Source organism: Trachymyrmex cornetzi, unplaced genomic scaffold (genome assembly GCF_001594075.2).
Source record: "Trachymyrmex cornetzi isolate Tcor2-1 unplaced genomic scaffold, Tcor1.1 scaffold743, whole genome shotgun sequence".
NCBI classification, from domain to species: domain Eukaryota; kingdom Metazoa; phylum Arthropoda; class Insecta; order Hymenoptera; family Formicidae; genus Trachymyrmex; species Trachymyrmex cornetzi.
Genome location: NW_017300074.1, coordinates 469,064 through 485,278, shown reverse-complemented (window position 1 = coordinate 485,278; position 16,215 = coordinate 469,064). Strand labels below are relative to the sequence as shown.

The following is a 16,215-nucleotide window of genomic DNA, read 5'->3' as shown; positions in this document are numbered from 1 at the left end:
GTTAATTTTGTGTAGGTTGGCTTTGTTATAGGTATATTGTTCCGCTAACTTAATCTTCTTTTAGCGAAACATCATTTTTTAAATAAACCGACAGAGCAACAAATTTTTTTCTTTGGCAACTTTTTAGCAACAAATGAGCAACAAAGAAAAATGTTAGTTAAAATCGATTCCGCTCATTTTGTTCCGCTAACTTATAAGACGTAATTATAGTTGAATTAACAAGATATGTTTGGTTAAGCAAATTTTGATGAAAGTAAACAGAATGTCTAATTATTATTATTGAATATTTTGATTATGCAACCAAAACATTTAGGTATGATATTAGTTATAAGAATTTATATAGTTAGTACGTATGTAGTAATAATATCCAAGTATTTCGTTATTATAATCATATAAAGCTGGATTAATGTGGACGTATATGGTTAAATTAAAGGAGTTTTCGGTAGAACTAAATTTAATATAAACATAATTTCTGATTATCATAATTAAATAATCATGATTTAATAATATTTTAACCAAATTTTGTGTTGCTTTTATCAGAATTCATACAACGAAATGTACTTGGTTACCGTAACCAACGTAACGAAAATATATGCAGCCTGTGTGGTTATTTCAAAATTGTGGATCGTTTATATTTCACTAAGCAGGTTATTTAGATATATGTCTTTTAGATTAATTTAACCGATTTTTTTAACGCATGCCTCATTTATTAACGCTAGAAAGAATAGAAGACTAAAAAATCGAGCTTATCAATTATTTACTTTCTTCTTCTGCGGTCGGTTCGGTTAGTTTTATACAAATTTAAACTCTGACTCATCATGAATGTATTTGATCAACCGGTGCCACGAAAGACATAGTAGCATATCCAATGGGTATATATCATCTCGTAAATATGCAGGATTATGCGAGTCAACGGAATGTGATGTCATCAATGTGATATGACGCTAAGATTTCTACGAAAGCTTTACGCATTCTGCATTCATCTTATCACGCACATCATAATTATAATTTTCTTGTTAAAACTGTAAAATTTAATTTTTAACTCTCCGCTGACAACGTAGAACTTTGAACGTACAGTCAATTTTTTTATTGTCAATATTATACTGATAGATAAATTTAAACTCGTTTATTAAAAATAATTAAATACCGACTTCTGCGATAATAAAAACTCTTTAAAACTTCCACAAGTATGTAAGAATTTTTTCAGATTTTTATACAGTCTGGATATTAAAATTTAAACTAAAGTTCAAAGATCCAGGTTGCTGGGTCGGAAGGTACAAAATTATACATTGTCGACGAAGAATTAAAAATGAAATGAAATTTTTAAAAATGAAGTGAAATTTTTAGTGTGCATATTAAAATTTGGCAGATGGTCCGGACGAAAGACGGGAGAAGAGACGAGAGTCTCCGCAGAGAGGACGAGGGATTTTGTCGGATAAGAGGAGATCGGGGTTGCTGTCGCTCAGTGAGTGATAATAAATTGATTTCAATCCACGGGGGCTATATGAATCAAGGCCCGGCAAATACGCACGTGCGCGCATTGATGCACGGGAGTTCACGCTGCGGTTGCCGCAACCGCCACGAGCACTCAGTCGGGGTGCACAATCGTCGTTATTAATTTACATATTAATAGCCTGCAAACTCCATTACGCCTTACTCGCAGAAACTCCGTTCTCCACTACCGAGCGTTGGCCCCGCCGCGCGTTGAACATGAGAATTTTATTCGAATGGCGATCATGAGGGAAGAGATGATCGCGCAATCGGATGTAATTAGCGGCAAAAAGCAGTGAAGGATAAATAGGGCCTTGGGAAGACTTTAACCTCATGATATAATAGGTTTATGAGGCGCACGTAATGATAAAGAAACAGAATTAGGAGAAACAGGATTAGCAAGAGAAATACAAGAAACATTACATGAGTATATATTTATCTTATTTTTTCCAACGTAAATATCGCGTTTTATGGTGGCTGTTTTTATGATATATGTCTGTCATCCGCTCGCTAATAAGAGAAGCCGATTGAGAGGGAAGAGCCATCTTACCGGCTCTCTCTTTCTCTTGTCCTCTCGGATGTAGATGTGAATGGCGCTTGTGCAATCGCATCGATAGAGAAGGTGCAATGCCTCCAGGCATAAATAGAGGCGTGCGCCTGGGAGTCGTATCGCAATCGTAATATAGCACGGGCAAATTTATATTGCGTGTCGCGGCGGGTAATTATAAAAACCATCGTTACACCAACCGGACGGTCAAAGTGACGCGATATATTACGTTCCTATTACAATGTAACATTGCCGATCTTAAAATATATGCGCTCTCCTTCGCGTCGAATCGCGGATATGCATGTTTGTTTGATCACGATCCTGGTTACCAATTGATTTATGCACGCTGCTTCGGTTTCATAATTGCGGCAGATCGCTGTTACATGTGTAGGCAACTTGATTGCCGCGAACACGTCCGCGTACATCCCGTATAACGTATTAGATAGGTGGATAAGCGCGCTGCGGTTTTGCACAAACATTTGCGTATGACGCACGCACGCGCGATGAAAGGTACGTCGATAATTACCGTGGCATCTCCGACATACGTGAAATATTACTGTGTTATTAACGTTGATCGAACACCGCCACCAGGAAAGGACCACCGGCGTGGTTTCAATAACGATTAATAACTATTTCAGAACAGCGCGCATCCGGCGGGCTGTTAAAATTAATTGAGGTTAGCAGACGAAAATGTAGAACGGTATTATACGTGCATTTGCATAAACCGATTACGGGGAATCGCAATCGCAATCGCGATCGCTTACAAACTACTCTTTTAATACGCTTCACCGCCCGCACATTTTTTTTCCATCGATAAAGATGTCGTAGGAAGAGAAACGTCGTTGACAGTCATTGAGATGCACTCGACATTCTGAAGCGTACTTACTCTTTCCGTTTTTGTTGTACTGCTGCATGTTGCTTCTGGTCTCTTTGACGCCCTCGCGAGTGCCGAGTGACTGCCACTTGTGAACGCTGTGAGCAGACATTGGCGGGTAATCGTTTTTCGCTTGGTACCCGTTATATTGAGCTCCAGTACCACTGTCGTAGGCCCTCGGGTCTTTGTATTCGTAATGATGGCTGAGCGACGGCTTCGGCGTCGTCGTAGTTGTTGTAGTAGTCGACGTGGTGAAGGTATCGGTTTCATCCTCTTCGCCATTGTCGTCATCGGTGTAATCCTGCGCATGTAATAGTTCAGCGTGATTTAGGGAACTAAGAGCCAGTTGTTCCATCTTCAGATAAACTATATGGTAATTTACCTATTGGATAAATAAAAGAGTAAGAGAGTGAGGGCATAAGAGAATAAGAGAGTAAGACAATGAGCTGAACTTACAAAGATGGAACAACCCAGCCTAAATAGTATGAATTAGTTACAATATACATAAATACATAACTGTAAATATAAGAAATAAATTATAGATGAACATAATAAAAATATGACACTTAAATTTAACCATGTTAATTAAAGGAATTCTCATCAAGGTATAGGTTTAGATTATTATAAGGAAATAATGATTTTGCTGAAGTGTTTAAAACTTTAAATAAATAAAAATCTGAAAATAATTTTATTGGTTTATTAATTATTATGTAGAACGCTCAAACTAGCTAGAATATCAAAATTTCTTGCAACATTATTCATCATAATTTCTTACTTAATTACTTTGACGATCTAACGAAATTATTTTCAGATCTATATCTAGCTAAATTTTTAGATATATTTCAGTCACAATCTTTCTATACTTTCGTACTTGTTTCATTTTGTGATGATCGAAGAAGAAAGTGAAATACTACGAGATCGATATGAATATAATGAGAAAAAATAATAAGACAAAAGGGAGGCATCGACAATATAAAAATTCTTATATAAATATTCATCAGAGAGATAATTTTGCTTTTGCTCGTGGGTGGTCAACACGCCTTCATGAATCTTCGACAGATTTTTTCTCGGAGATAAGTTTTATAGGCAAATTTGCATCTCTCCGTGCACCTTCTCCCGCCTCATCTTGGCCGATCCGCGAACTCAAAGAGAACGGAAACCTACTTAATCGCCGTCTGCAACATCTGGAGTCTTTGATGTCGCGCCGTGTAGCAGAAACAATCCTCGCGAACGCGTGCCCTGAATCTAGGAAGTATTTTATTTAGCAGAGCTTTCGATTCCACACGCGTCTTCCGTTTTATCGGTGGATCGCTCGAGCGTCCCAGAAATTTGGACGTGGACACGTCACGTCGTTGACGAAATGAAATTGAAAACTTAGAAAATAAAAATAGAATTCAGTTTATTTAAGCGCTATATGATATTTAAGAAATTATGAGCAATACATTATTAAAAATAAAATATTAATTTTAATTTAAAAACGTATAATGGCTTTATGAGATAAGCAAAAATGATAAAATTAACATTTTTTGTATAAAAATGTTAATTTTAACACGTTTGCATGTTTCAGAAAATCCTATACATTTTTAAGGTAAAATTAACATTTTATTTTTAACAGTGTATTTGTAAAATATCTTTTCTTAACTTAATTATTTTAGATTTATTATTTTTTCTTTTTTAAGAGAGAAATGTTTCATTCATATTTCTAATCGCTAAAGGTTTCAATTCCTATTATAGTAAGAAACTATGCGAAGCGAGATGAGAATTTAACGCGAATGAATTAATCCGTCTCTTGAATGAATAGCGTGTACAAAGCAGCCTATTACTCGATAACTGATGAATTGAACGTTACGCAAACATTTATCGTGTTTATCATGTTTCAATCGCGATTGAGCCGTTTCTATCGATTGAGATGTCGACTTCTATAAAGGGATTTATTTCGCTAATGGAGAACACACACACAGTTTCTGCGATTGTCGAAGGCGCCTTGTACCGTACTTGAGTTACTGAACCTGCAGCGGACAGTAAATTCAAGATTTTACAAACGCTTCTTTGTTCCTAGCAACCTAACCTTCACGGGTTGCGCAACATATGGCTCTTACAATGAAAGATCATCCATTTTAAAATTTTCCTTAGAGATAAATAATCCACATAGTCACTCGTGACGATTGAACCCGAACTCAATACTTTGGAAATATATTTACACATATTGCACGATAGATTCACATACACGTGTATTGTGAATAACAGATCAATAAATAAAAAGAAAAAGAAGAAAAAGCAAGAAGATACATTTTAAGAAAAAGAAAATAAAAATTAGATTCATATGTATCTGACAGATGGAGTAGGATAGCAAAACCCATTTTTTATTTATGTCTTTTACTTTAAAAAAAAGTTCGGAAATTGTGGTGTATCTACCATTGAAAATTTTTTAATGTGCAAAATAATATACATAAATAGCGTGAATAATTTTATTATGACGTACTGCAATCGTATGTGATATTGTTATTGAATAATTTTTATAAAATCTTTAAGCTGCCAGGAAAATTTGTTTAATTTTAAGAAAAATAAAAATAAGAATTAGATCTATTCACACATATATATATATATATCTTTTTTTATAAAAAGAGTAGAATATTAGAAACAAACTCATTTTTTGTTTATAATCTATCTTTTAGGCTGAGTTATTTCATCTTTCGATAAACTTCAGCTCACTGTCTTACTCTCTTACTGTCTTATGCTCTTGCTCTTTTATTCTTTTGTCCCAAAGTAAATTATCACATATGTAGTTTATCCAAAGATAGAACAACCGGCCCTTAGTTAAAAAAAAGTTTCGAAATTTTTGTTGCATTTCTATGCCATTGGAAATATACTAAAGAAAATTAACATATAAAACGGTACATACGGATATATATATATATATATATATAACGTGGATATTTTTATTATGACGTACCATAATTGTATTTGGTATCGTTAATGATTAATTTGTAAACAAATCTTGAGGATGTCAATATTATAATATAATTATATATCATTATTGACTAATTTCTAAAAAAAACTTCGGGATATCATGAAGATTTATCACTATACATATTCCAATTGAATGTCTTTGTTAACTTAAAATGGTAAAAGTGGAATATGAAATTATACTAAAGGAAAAATTTATTCTACTTGGTTATTCAAAAAGCAATCGTGCAGCCGGGCGATGGCGGCTTATTTCAACTTGGGTTTTACGAGACATCAGAATAGAAACTGCGTGGGGACTCGAAGATTTACCATAAAAGATCTGCCAGACGCTTTGATCTCGGCTCGCAGAAAGCGGATTAGACCGTCGATAAATTTAAATATATCAGGTTTATCCCGATGTGTGTGCCACGCTATCGTTAACGATCCCGAAGGAATCAGGGTCGGCGAAAGGTCAGCCGGTTCTCAGTTTAAAAATGAGCTCGCGATTCTTCTGAATTTCGCTTTTAGATATGACTCTGGTGCTATCTGCGAAAATCGAGTCTTCAATTTCTAAATCTCTTATCAGATTATTATATTGTTTACTCTGTAGATTTTTGTTTTTAAATAGTGTTTTAGTCTTATCTGAAAATCCTATAACAGAATCTGGACACGAGCGATTTTGTCAAAATCTTTATCTAGAGAGAAAGATATATATATATTATATATCTTTCTCTCTAGATAAAGATTTTGACAAAATCGCTCGTGTCCAGATTCAGAAATTAAATAGCACGTACCTATATAGGAAGACTATATAGGTACGTGCTATTTAATTTCTTATCATACCATCTTACTTTATAACCTTAATTAAGGTTATAGAGTGAGATAGAATATATTCTTCTCTTTCTACTTTTCTTTTTATAGAATTTTGACAAAATTACTCGTGTCTCTGTTGTAGAATCCCTAGTCTTATCTATGTCTCGATACATTTATTTATTTAATAGTTACTTAATACAAATTTTATGCGTCTGAAATTATCTGTGATTATCAAAGTTGCAGATGTATCTGAAGGCATTAATTTTTATATAAGTGGAGGATCACCCAATTGGATCACCCAATTGCGATTACTCATTACGACCATTACTCTGCGTTGAAGTGTACGGATCGTATTCACGGCGTGATAAAGATAACCTTGGGCAGGATGTTAGAGGGATACACGTCCGGAACATGCACGATCGTCCTCGATAATTCTCGGAATTGAGTGTCCGGGCTTTACGAGCGACAGGTCAAAGGTCGCCAGCATCTCTGATCGTCGCCGAGAATTCGTCTGTCCGCGTCCACGAGTAACCAGATTGCGAAAATTCCGCGATAAAAGCCTCCGAGGTCGTCGACATCGTTGTTTATTCTATTTTCAAGCGTATACTCAAGGATTTCGTTGGTAACACGCTCGTGAACTGATAACCGATGGCTCGGCTATTGTAAACTAGACCACTTTTGCGATAGCGTAGGGAAATTTTTCTCGTTTCACCACGCCGGCGAGTAATCGCTCTACTTACGCGACGAATAATTGAATTTTACATACATATCTGTCCCATATATTGGGTCATTTCTGCGAATTACTTGATAACGCATAATGACGCAACCTTTTCAGAATCGAGTATTTATTAACATTTTGTTCTTCAGCGCAATATTAAATAATCTCACGATTTTCGTTTATTTTGTAATTCCATTACGTTGTATGTATTTGCATATAGTGTGTTTGCATATAATGCGTTATAAGTAAAACACTATTCTTTTCAAGATAAAATTCTTTACGTCGCAGAACTACGTCTGAACACTCGTTACATTATCGTACGTTGTCGCTCTTATTGCAATAAAAATATGATGAGATTCGACGCTGTTTACGCGGATGGAATGATATTCCGGACTGAAAAGCTCGTCGAAAAGATTGAATGAGTCTTCAACACATACGTTATTTGGAGGTCGTTACACTGATGATGTTTTCGACATCCTACGTAACTTTACGAGGCTACTCGCGATTGAATATGTATATAAGCTGGTATGCAATATGGATTTTCACTCGGTCGTATTTTATATTCCGGTTTATGTACGCATAGAAGAGAAAAATACAGCGGCATAAATCATTGGAAATTTATTAGAATTTAAATGAAACTTCTATCAGCACGCCATTCCTTTTATGTTTTTGCATAGACGATATTGCAAGATGGAGAGATATCTGTCAAAGGTGTCTGCAACGTAAAAAAAATCTCAAATTGAGCTTTAATTAGAAACAGCTAAATGTGTCAAGAGAAATTCAGATGTAACTCGCTTTACGTTTGTACCACGAAGTACTCGTAAACCCACGCAACTCGTGTTTTGCTTTTACCGCACTGCACATTACGTTATTACGTGTTAATTATTCCAATGTTGTGCACACGGCGATGGTGATCAGGTAGCACGAAGTGTCTGCTACAATATTTGCGTGGCCGCGTGCTGGAGAGCGGATTTACCGAGTCGACGAGTAAACGCTGGCAATAAAAAAAAACCGATCATACGGAGCGCTAGTAATTTCCAATCAGTCCGTACGACGAATGCAGTTACAAATTAGATCGTGCAAGGAATGGCTGGAAGTGTAAAAGCTGAGGTTACCAGCGGAGGAGGAATGAGAAGGCGGTTTGGGCGCCCATGAAAAATGCAGCTCACGGCAACGCGCCGGGCATTTAAGAAATATTAGTGCAAATTCGGGGCACCTCCTGTTATTAAATATTGGGCTCGCTCCATCGTATGCAGCTTTTATGAGACCACCCAAAATTTATATGGGACCTACACTGAGAGAAAAGTGTTTAGTATTTGTGACTGTAATTGTATGGTCAAATAATTATGATTAGGAGATTACATTTTTATTACTGTTATGATGTTAGTAATGATAATCATACAAATTATACTATAAATTATGATAATTTCAAATATTAAAATAGTAAAATATCAAAATATATAATATAAATGGTAAATAAAATAGACATTATTATTCAGTAAATGCAATTGTTAATTATTATAATTAATATAACTATTTTAATTAAATTCACTTGCTATGTGGTAATAATAGCTAAAAAATGTATATAACAAATTATAGATTTTCAAGATGACTATTGTTAATAGCAACATACATTTGCATGGTTTAAACAACTACAAATATGTTATATATAATTGTTCTAAAAATGATTATAAATTATAGTTAAATTATGGTAAGTGCATTTTTTTCTCTCGGTGTAGTCCAACAGAACGAGTGCATTTCCTATTGCAAGAATTTCCTTTATGGAAATGTAGTTCAGAGAGGATTGCTTCGTTTCATATGTCGAGTTTGCATAACTCGTGCTTCGCTATTCAGTTTAAATCGATTTGCATTATGATTTCTACGGATTTCTGCGAGGAAAAGTACTTGCAAAGGTTATAGTTAGGAACGTAATACATATATTCATTTGAACATATTTGTATAAAAATATAATAGTACATTATATTTTTATAACAACATAAAATTTTTATATTTTATAATATATATAATATTTTTTATAACGTTACGGTATTTTTTTATCGTAAATTCTATAAAATAGTCATAACCACGCGTGACTTCTTAATGAAGCAATTATTATGATAATACAGTTTTATAAAAAAATGAATATTATTACTCATATAATACAGTCGCTTGACCCAGTTTTTTTAAATAGAATCTTGCGGTTTACGATAATTACGTAGCCTCGAAACCCAATGGAAGAAGTTTTGAATGTTTTTTCTTTCTGTACTTCTCTTCAAGGGTGAAACGTGCCTGGGGCGTGTATCCGATTGAATTAATATTCGTGCATCAGATAGAACGCGTCGGAAGACAATGGAGCAAGACCCAAGGCAAATCGATCACGTTTCAGATAACTGATCTCCGTGCTAAATAAATAAATTAATAAAACACATTGATACGGCCACCCATTGAGCTAAAAGCAGTTACATAGATATATTGAGTACGATTTTAAAACCAAGAGATATTTTGTTTCATTCGTATTGATAAAGCGTTCAATTTCGTCCGTTTATTAGAGTCATAACTCAGAGCGACGAGACAATGATCCTTAACTGTGACAAATTATATTCGTTTATCGATATTTATATAATATAAAATAATGATGATCAATTTTAAAATAGCTAAAAATTTTTAATAATTATAACTTGTGCTTTTTTTATATCTGTTCAACTAGAACATTTGGACGTTAGAGTTTTCACGAGAGATATCACAATTTAGATATTTTATATCCTGAATCTATAAACTATTATCAGATTAATTATTCTTGCTGTTTCTATGTGACTATTCTTGAACGTGGCATGATATCCGACACGATGAAAATGCAGAATAAACTGCGGTAAGGGGAGGGAATGATAGGTTGATGTTGTGTGTTTGCCATACGAAATGCAGCCACGTTCCGAGAAAGGAATCGAGTCGCTGCCAGGCTGTCTACTACCATGAGTCGGTGGCATTAGACGTGGAAGGCCATAGACGAATCATGATTCCCATCGTAATGGGTTAACGCTATTTCCGAGAACGACTATACACCCACTCGGTTCAATTGACTTGAATGCCGATTACTTGAAATAGTGGGAGCGCTGATCTATCGTATCTATTTTATTTATAGAATCATATTGTCAAAGATAATATTAAAACAATACTATCTTTGACAATGTAATATTATAAATTAGTTTTACATTGAAGCAATAAGGTATGTGTTAATAGATTTCCAAGTTGCAAGATCGTAAATATCTCTGATAACAGGTTAGTCGAATAGATTTGTTACTTAACATAGTTACGTTAAAAATAAATTGAATAATGTGACATGTCTTACAATATATATATAGTATCTAATATTATAAGTAGTCACTTCTCTATAACCCACATGATTACGATTTCATATACTTATTTCTGCGTATTCGATAAAAAGAGAAATGAAAAAACAAACGAAATCAATAATATCTGCAATTAATATTTTACCTTTCACGTATGACATATTAATTGCCTATATATTTATTGCTATCGGGTTATAGAAGTCATATTGGTTAAAAGTCCGTTCAAGCAATAATTTCTTGGCCTTTTCGAATCGAACGATTTATTAGCGTTCTGACCGCTTTCTCTATCAAACGATATTTACGCCGTTTACGTTGAAATGCAGCTTTATTTGTATTAGATATGAATTCAATTTGACGATATTTGATTGACGATCAAAGTCAAAGTTCTAGTTTGGCCGTAATATCATCAATATTGCCTCGCCGTTAGAAACTTTAAGGGTATTTTTATCGAGGTGGGTACCGAAAATAAAGTTCTTTCTATCCCAGAAATTGGCAACGATCCAAAGGGGATTCTTAAGATGAAAGTACTCGAAAGAGTGCCTGTCCGTCTCGTACGAGACGTCGACGTGTTTCGCGGTCGAAACATTGTAAAATGAAGTTCTGGCTGAAGCGTTTTATAAATAACGTCGCCATCATACCTATGTCGTCGTGAAGCTCACCCTGAAGATTTCTCATATTTAAATTGATCCTTTCGCGATAAAATCGCTATTATGCAATATATTTTGTATGATATTGCATAAGTTAATTTCCAAAACCTAGATTTCAATTGCGAATGATAATTTATTATCGTTATACGTTGTAACTTTACTGAAAATGTCATCTTTAAACTGATAAAGCGCAGTGTGCCAGTAACGGCGCTTGAAATAAACTCCAGGCTGAAATCGCCTAAGCGTCGATGGTGGCAGAAGATAATTAGTCGATACTCGTATAGCTTGACTTCTTTGACCATTGACTCTGTCGAAGCATCCATTATTCGTCTGACCATCGTCGCATGTGTTAAAATATAAATCTAGGAGCTCGTTGTCTACTTAAGCTCCAATTCGCATGACATGTGTAGACCCGATCATCATGTGAAAGCAGTCTAACCTTGCACACGACGCGTGACGAGAATAGAAATTTGGCCTGGTGAGAACGACGTAATTATGAAAGAACTTCTCTGTGCTGATGCATTAATACTACGTCCTTGTTTCTTCTCAAATTATAAATTAATTTGTCTCTCTAATGCAACAACCCATTTCTACCAATGTAGTTTAATTTTAATCTCGGTTTAACTATAACTCTTCATCTTTTTTCTAATTCTAAAAATTAGAGAAAGATGAAGAGTTAGTTGAATCGAGATTAACTCTTCGCCTGTTGGTCTTTTAAGAAACAGTCAAAATTTCAACAGTCAAAGTTCCCTCTGTATAAAAAAAAACAAAATATAGAGATATCTGACTTCCAAAACGTTTAAGATATAAAGTAGAGATGTAAAATAATAAAAAAAAATTTTTCTGATTTTTTTCACATCTGATTTAGTGTAGGAGAAATTTGATACTGGCGTAAAAAAAAGACCCACGGTGTAGACGACGTTAGTGAAAAACAGCGATGCAGACGAAGAGTTAAAGTTAATCTACATTGGTAGAAACGGGCATAAGTCTAGTGACACAGATCCATTTCATCCGGAAGATCCATCAGATTTATAACAAGCTTCCCGTTAATATCGCGCGATAACGTCATGAGTCATATTCCTGTTTACAATCCCATGATGTGATCTCGAAATTTGTGGACATTGTGGCCTCTAACTTTGAATCGTAATCACTGTGAATCACTTACGAGATTATAAGTGACTCGCGTCTGGTAATTCGCATAACTCAGAGCTAACAGAAGAAGCTAATGTTATTAAATACTTATATCAAACTTGACATTTTTGTTAGGAAAAAGACAAAGATATAGAGCATAAACTACGCTATCCATATATCTAAATAGTATATCAAATGTGGTTGACAAAAATGAAAGCGAAAGCGCGAAGGTTTCTCCAATTTCCCTCTCTTTCTAAGATGTTGTGATTGATTGAATAGAAAGAGATAGAGACTGACCTACTCTTCGCATTTTATCTCTATTGTTTTTGTAAACCAATTTTACATACGAATGGAGCAGTTCATGCTGTATGTCATTGGAAAAAAGTAACTCTGTCAATTTCACTTAATCTGATAGAAGGTCTATATTTGGTATAAAAATAGATATTAAATAAAATATTCAATAAAAGAAATTTCTTCAATATGATGAACGAGAGTGCACATATTGGACAAAGTGAAAAAGGATAAACGACGAAACGTGATATTCCAAAGGCTGCGGTCGGATGCGCTTGTCATTCGGATCTCTTTTACGTTTCGAATAACATGTCACTGACTGCAAGCACATACGACATGCCCGTCACATGCAGCTTCGGTTGACTATCGGAGAAAGGCGTGCTTCGTTACCGATTTTATGAGGCGTTTACTGATTATTTAGAGCCCCTTTGGATTTTTGAACAGTGGGGCGTTTTGTTGAGAAAATCCGCAGACGCCCATATCATTTGTGTGAGTTCGTAACATATATCTGCGATCGATTACAACACCGTTGTTCTTTCGTATATACAGCACAAACATTTTAGAACCGCTGAATCAACACGACCAGATTCTTTCTGAGTTATCCCCGACTGCTCGCCTTTTCATGGGTGGTCCTCCATGCCAGACAACAGAATAACTTACGAGTGAAACCGAGCTACTTTCGATGATTCATTCATTCAATGATTCTCGACGCTCGGCTGTCTCCAGTGACGTTTTAGTGGTTAATCGATTTACAACGAACAAAATGATTTCAGTGTCAATAGAATTAACAAGGATGTAACTCGAAAGCTACACGAATGGTGAGTGCATCGTAGATTCGGTGACTTGACCGGACTACAACTGAAGCGTTCGAAATTATTCAAAAGCTCGGCTGCAACTTTTAGAAACCTTTGAGAAACGACGGTCCCTCGAGCTATTCGAAACTCGTGCGACAGGTCTTAGGTCGTACACCCTGAGGAGACATTTCGTATGCGACGATGTCTCCGGTCGACATTCCCCGACCGGCGAAGTGCGCTCATAGATCTTCTGTCCGATCCGAAACTCTGAGCAATTTTTTTTCTTTTATTTAAATGTTAATGGTCTCTTATTCACGTTCTTCTTAACGCATGGCAATTTGTAGTAATGTGGATGTTCCATATTTTTAGCTTTGCACTTACGAAATGTATCATACGTTCTTCATACGTAGAGACCTTTGCATATTTAAAATAATACTTTAATAATACTTAGTAACATCGAGCAAGCATCTACGGCGAGTATCGAGGGAACAGAGTTCCGCGTTTTATTTGTGCCAGCGTTGGATTAACATGAATCAAGTGGCATGGCCTTTGACATCGCGCGTCCGCGCCAGTATCCAATGAGATCATCCAGAAGTTCCTTAACGCGAGTTGTTGGCCGCTAAATAGGGAGAAGGTGCAACGCTTATGTATGACATCACCTCGTATTCACGCCTAAGAGAACGCAGCAACGTACAACGTTAGACACTCCTTAGAAAGTCTTTAGGGTAAACAAACGCCGTGAAATTTATTTATTCGCATTTGCTCGACCACTGATGGAAACGATAAATCTCTCGTACCCTTGTTGCGAGCGTCGTACCGATGTAGCCGAGGAGAGATTGCGAAAGATTAACAATCTAGTTAAGCGAATTTGAAAATAATATTTCTATCGTGGAACGTTTATATAAAGTCATTCATCAAATCATAAGGAGATCATTTATCATTTCTCTTAATCGGTTTATTTTTACTGCTGATCAAATGTGGATGTTTTTAAAGCTACTTTTAGTTGGCAGTCAGTTAGTGTATATTATTAGATATTTCTAATGATTATTTAAATTATTCTGAAACGCGATCTTAAAGTTATCGAAATATTATTCGCTAAACATACAATCTTTCTATTGAGCAGATACGTAAGCTATTAAGTATTATAAGTATTAAGTACTAGTCAGTATGTGCCTGTAAGTATATTAGTCTTTTGCACGTGAATGTAATAAATTCCGTGTCATATTAAGTAGGATAACAATTGAAATGATCCGGCAACTGCTTTATCAAACGGATTTAAGTCGCTACCACCACAACAAGTGAACCGTGCAATGTATCGATGACTTGACATTACCTACTGACACGTCGTAAGCGATAACAATGGCGTGGATTGGTTATTCGTTCGTGTAAACTTAATTAATCGCCCTCATTTGCGGGCATGCAAGTAGTTCATAGTCATTGTACAGATTTCTTTACAATGAAAGTAAGAAATCTGTACAATGCTTATTTCAAAAGTCGTAAAAGATTAGAAGAAGTCTTACGAAATCTATTTGTCTCGTGAGATAAATAGATGGAAAAAACAGGTTTGCTGAAGTATAAAAGTTTAACTAGATACAGAAAGTAATTTTAAACCATCAAAATGTAGGACACTCAAACTGGTAACTCAAATATTAAAAATATAATTAATAAAAAAGTGGTTTTTTAATAATAATAAAATTTAATAACAAAGGAGCCAAACCACTGCATAGGCTGTTTTTTTTTGTGATATTTAATATATTACAAAGATTCAGATTTAATTTAGACGTTTCGGCCAATATCTGGCCATCTTCAGTAAAAATATAAATAATCCCGCATTAGTTACATAAATTTAAACAATAAAATTCGCAGTTATGCATTTTAATTAAAAAATCACGCTCTCTTTCATCTTGTACGTGAAACCATAATACGTGATGAAGCGATGAAATGTTTCGAATTGTGGGAATTTTATTGTTTAAATTGTAACTAACGCGGGATTATTTATATTTTTACTGAAGATGGCCAGATGTTGGCCGAACCGTCTAAATTAAATCTGAATCTTTGTAATATATTAAACATCACAAAAAACAACCTGTGCAGTGATTTTATGCTCCTTTGTCTTTAAATTTTGAAATATTAAAATTTTTTGCAGCATTATTCATCGTGCTTGAGTTTCCTATCCCATAGTTATTTTGATAGTTTAAAAACTGTTTTCAGATCCGTTCTCTATTTAAAATTTTAAATACTTCAGCAAAATCGTTCTTTCCGTGTTGAATTCTCGTTTGCATATTACGAAAAAGAATCTCCGTTGAAGTTATAAGGTGAATAAACTTATTCTCGCGAATCTGTCATTCATGAATACTTGTGGGTGTACGTAATGCTAGAACGGTGATGTTACGGAACTGCATTCGGTCAGCTTTAGGCGTGGTTCATCCCACACACACGAGGGGGTATCAAACCGCGTACGCTAACGACTCGCCTTGGGCATGATCGTTTCATCTTCCAGGTAAAATCCACCCTTTCGGTAGATCCGTTACCTGCCACGCTAATTGGTTGATAATGGGTGCAACGGGGTAATCAATACTACCTGGAACGAGATGGGTCAGCTGTTATTAGTAACGA

The 16,215-nt window shown here is 35.2% G+C and overlaps 1 protein-coding gene across 1 annotated transcript in view; it reads right to left on the bottom strand.

Annotated features, from left to right (window-relative positions):
• LOC108767983 (uncharacterized) overlaps positions 1-16,215 on the bottom strand; it is a 115,812-nt gene that overhangs the window by 60,840 nt on the left and 38,757 nt on the right. The window contains exon 2 of the mRNA XM_018518151.1: positions 2,925-3,213. Within this exon, the coding sequence (XP_018373653.1) occupies positions 2,925-3,213 (289 nt within the window). The remainder of the gene's footprint in view (positions 1-2,924; positions 3,214-16,215) is intronic.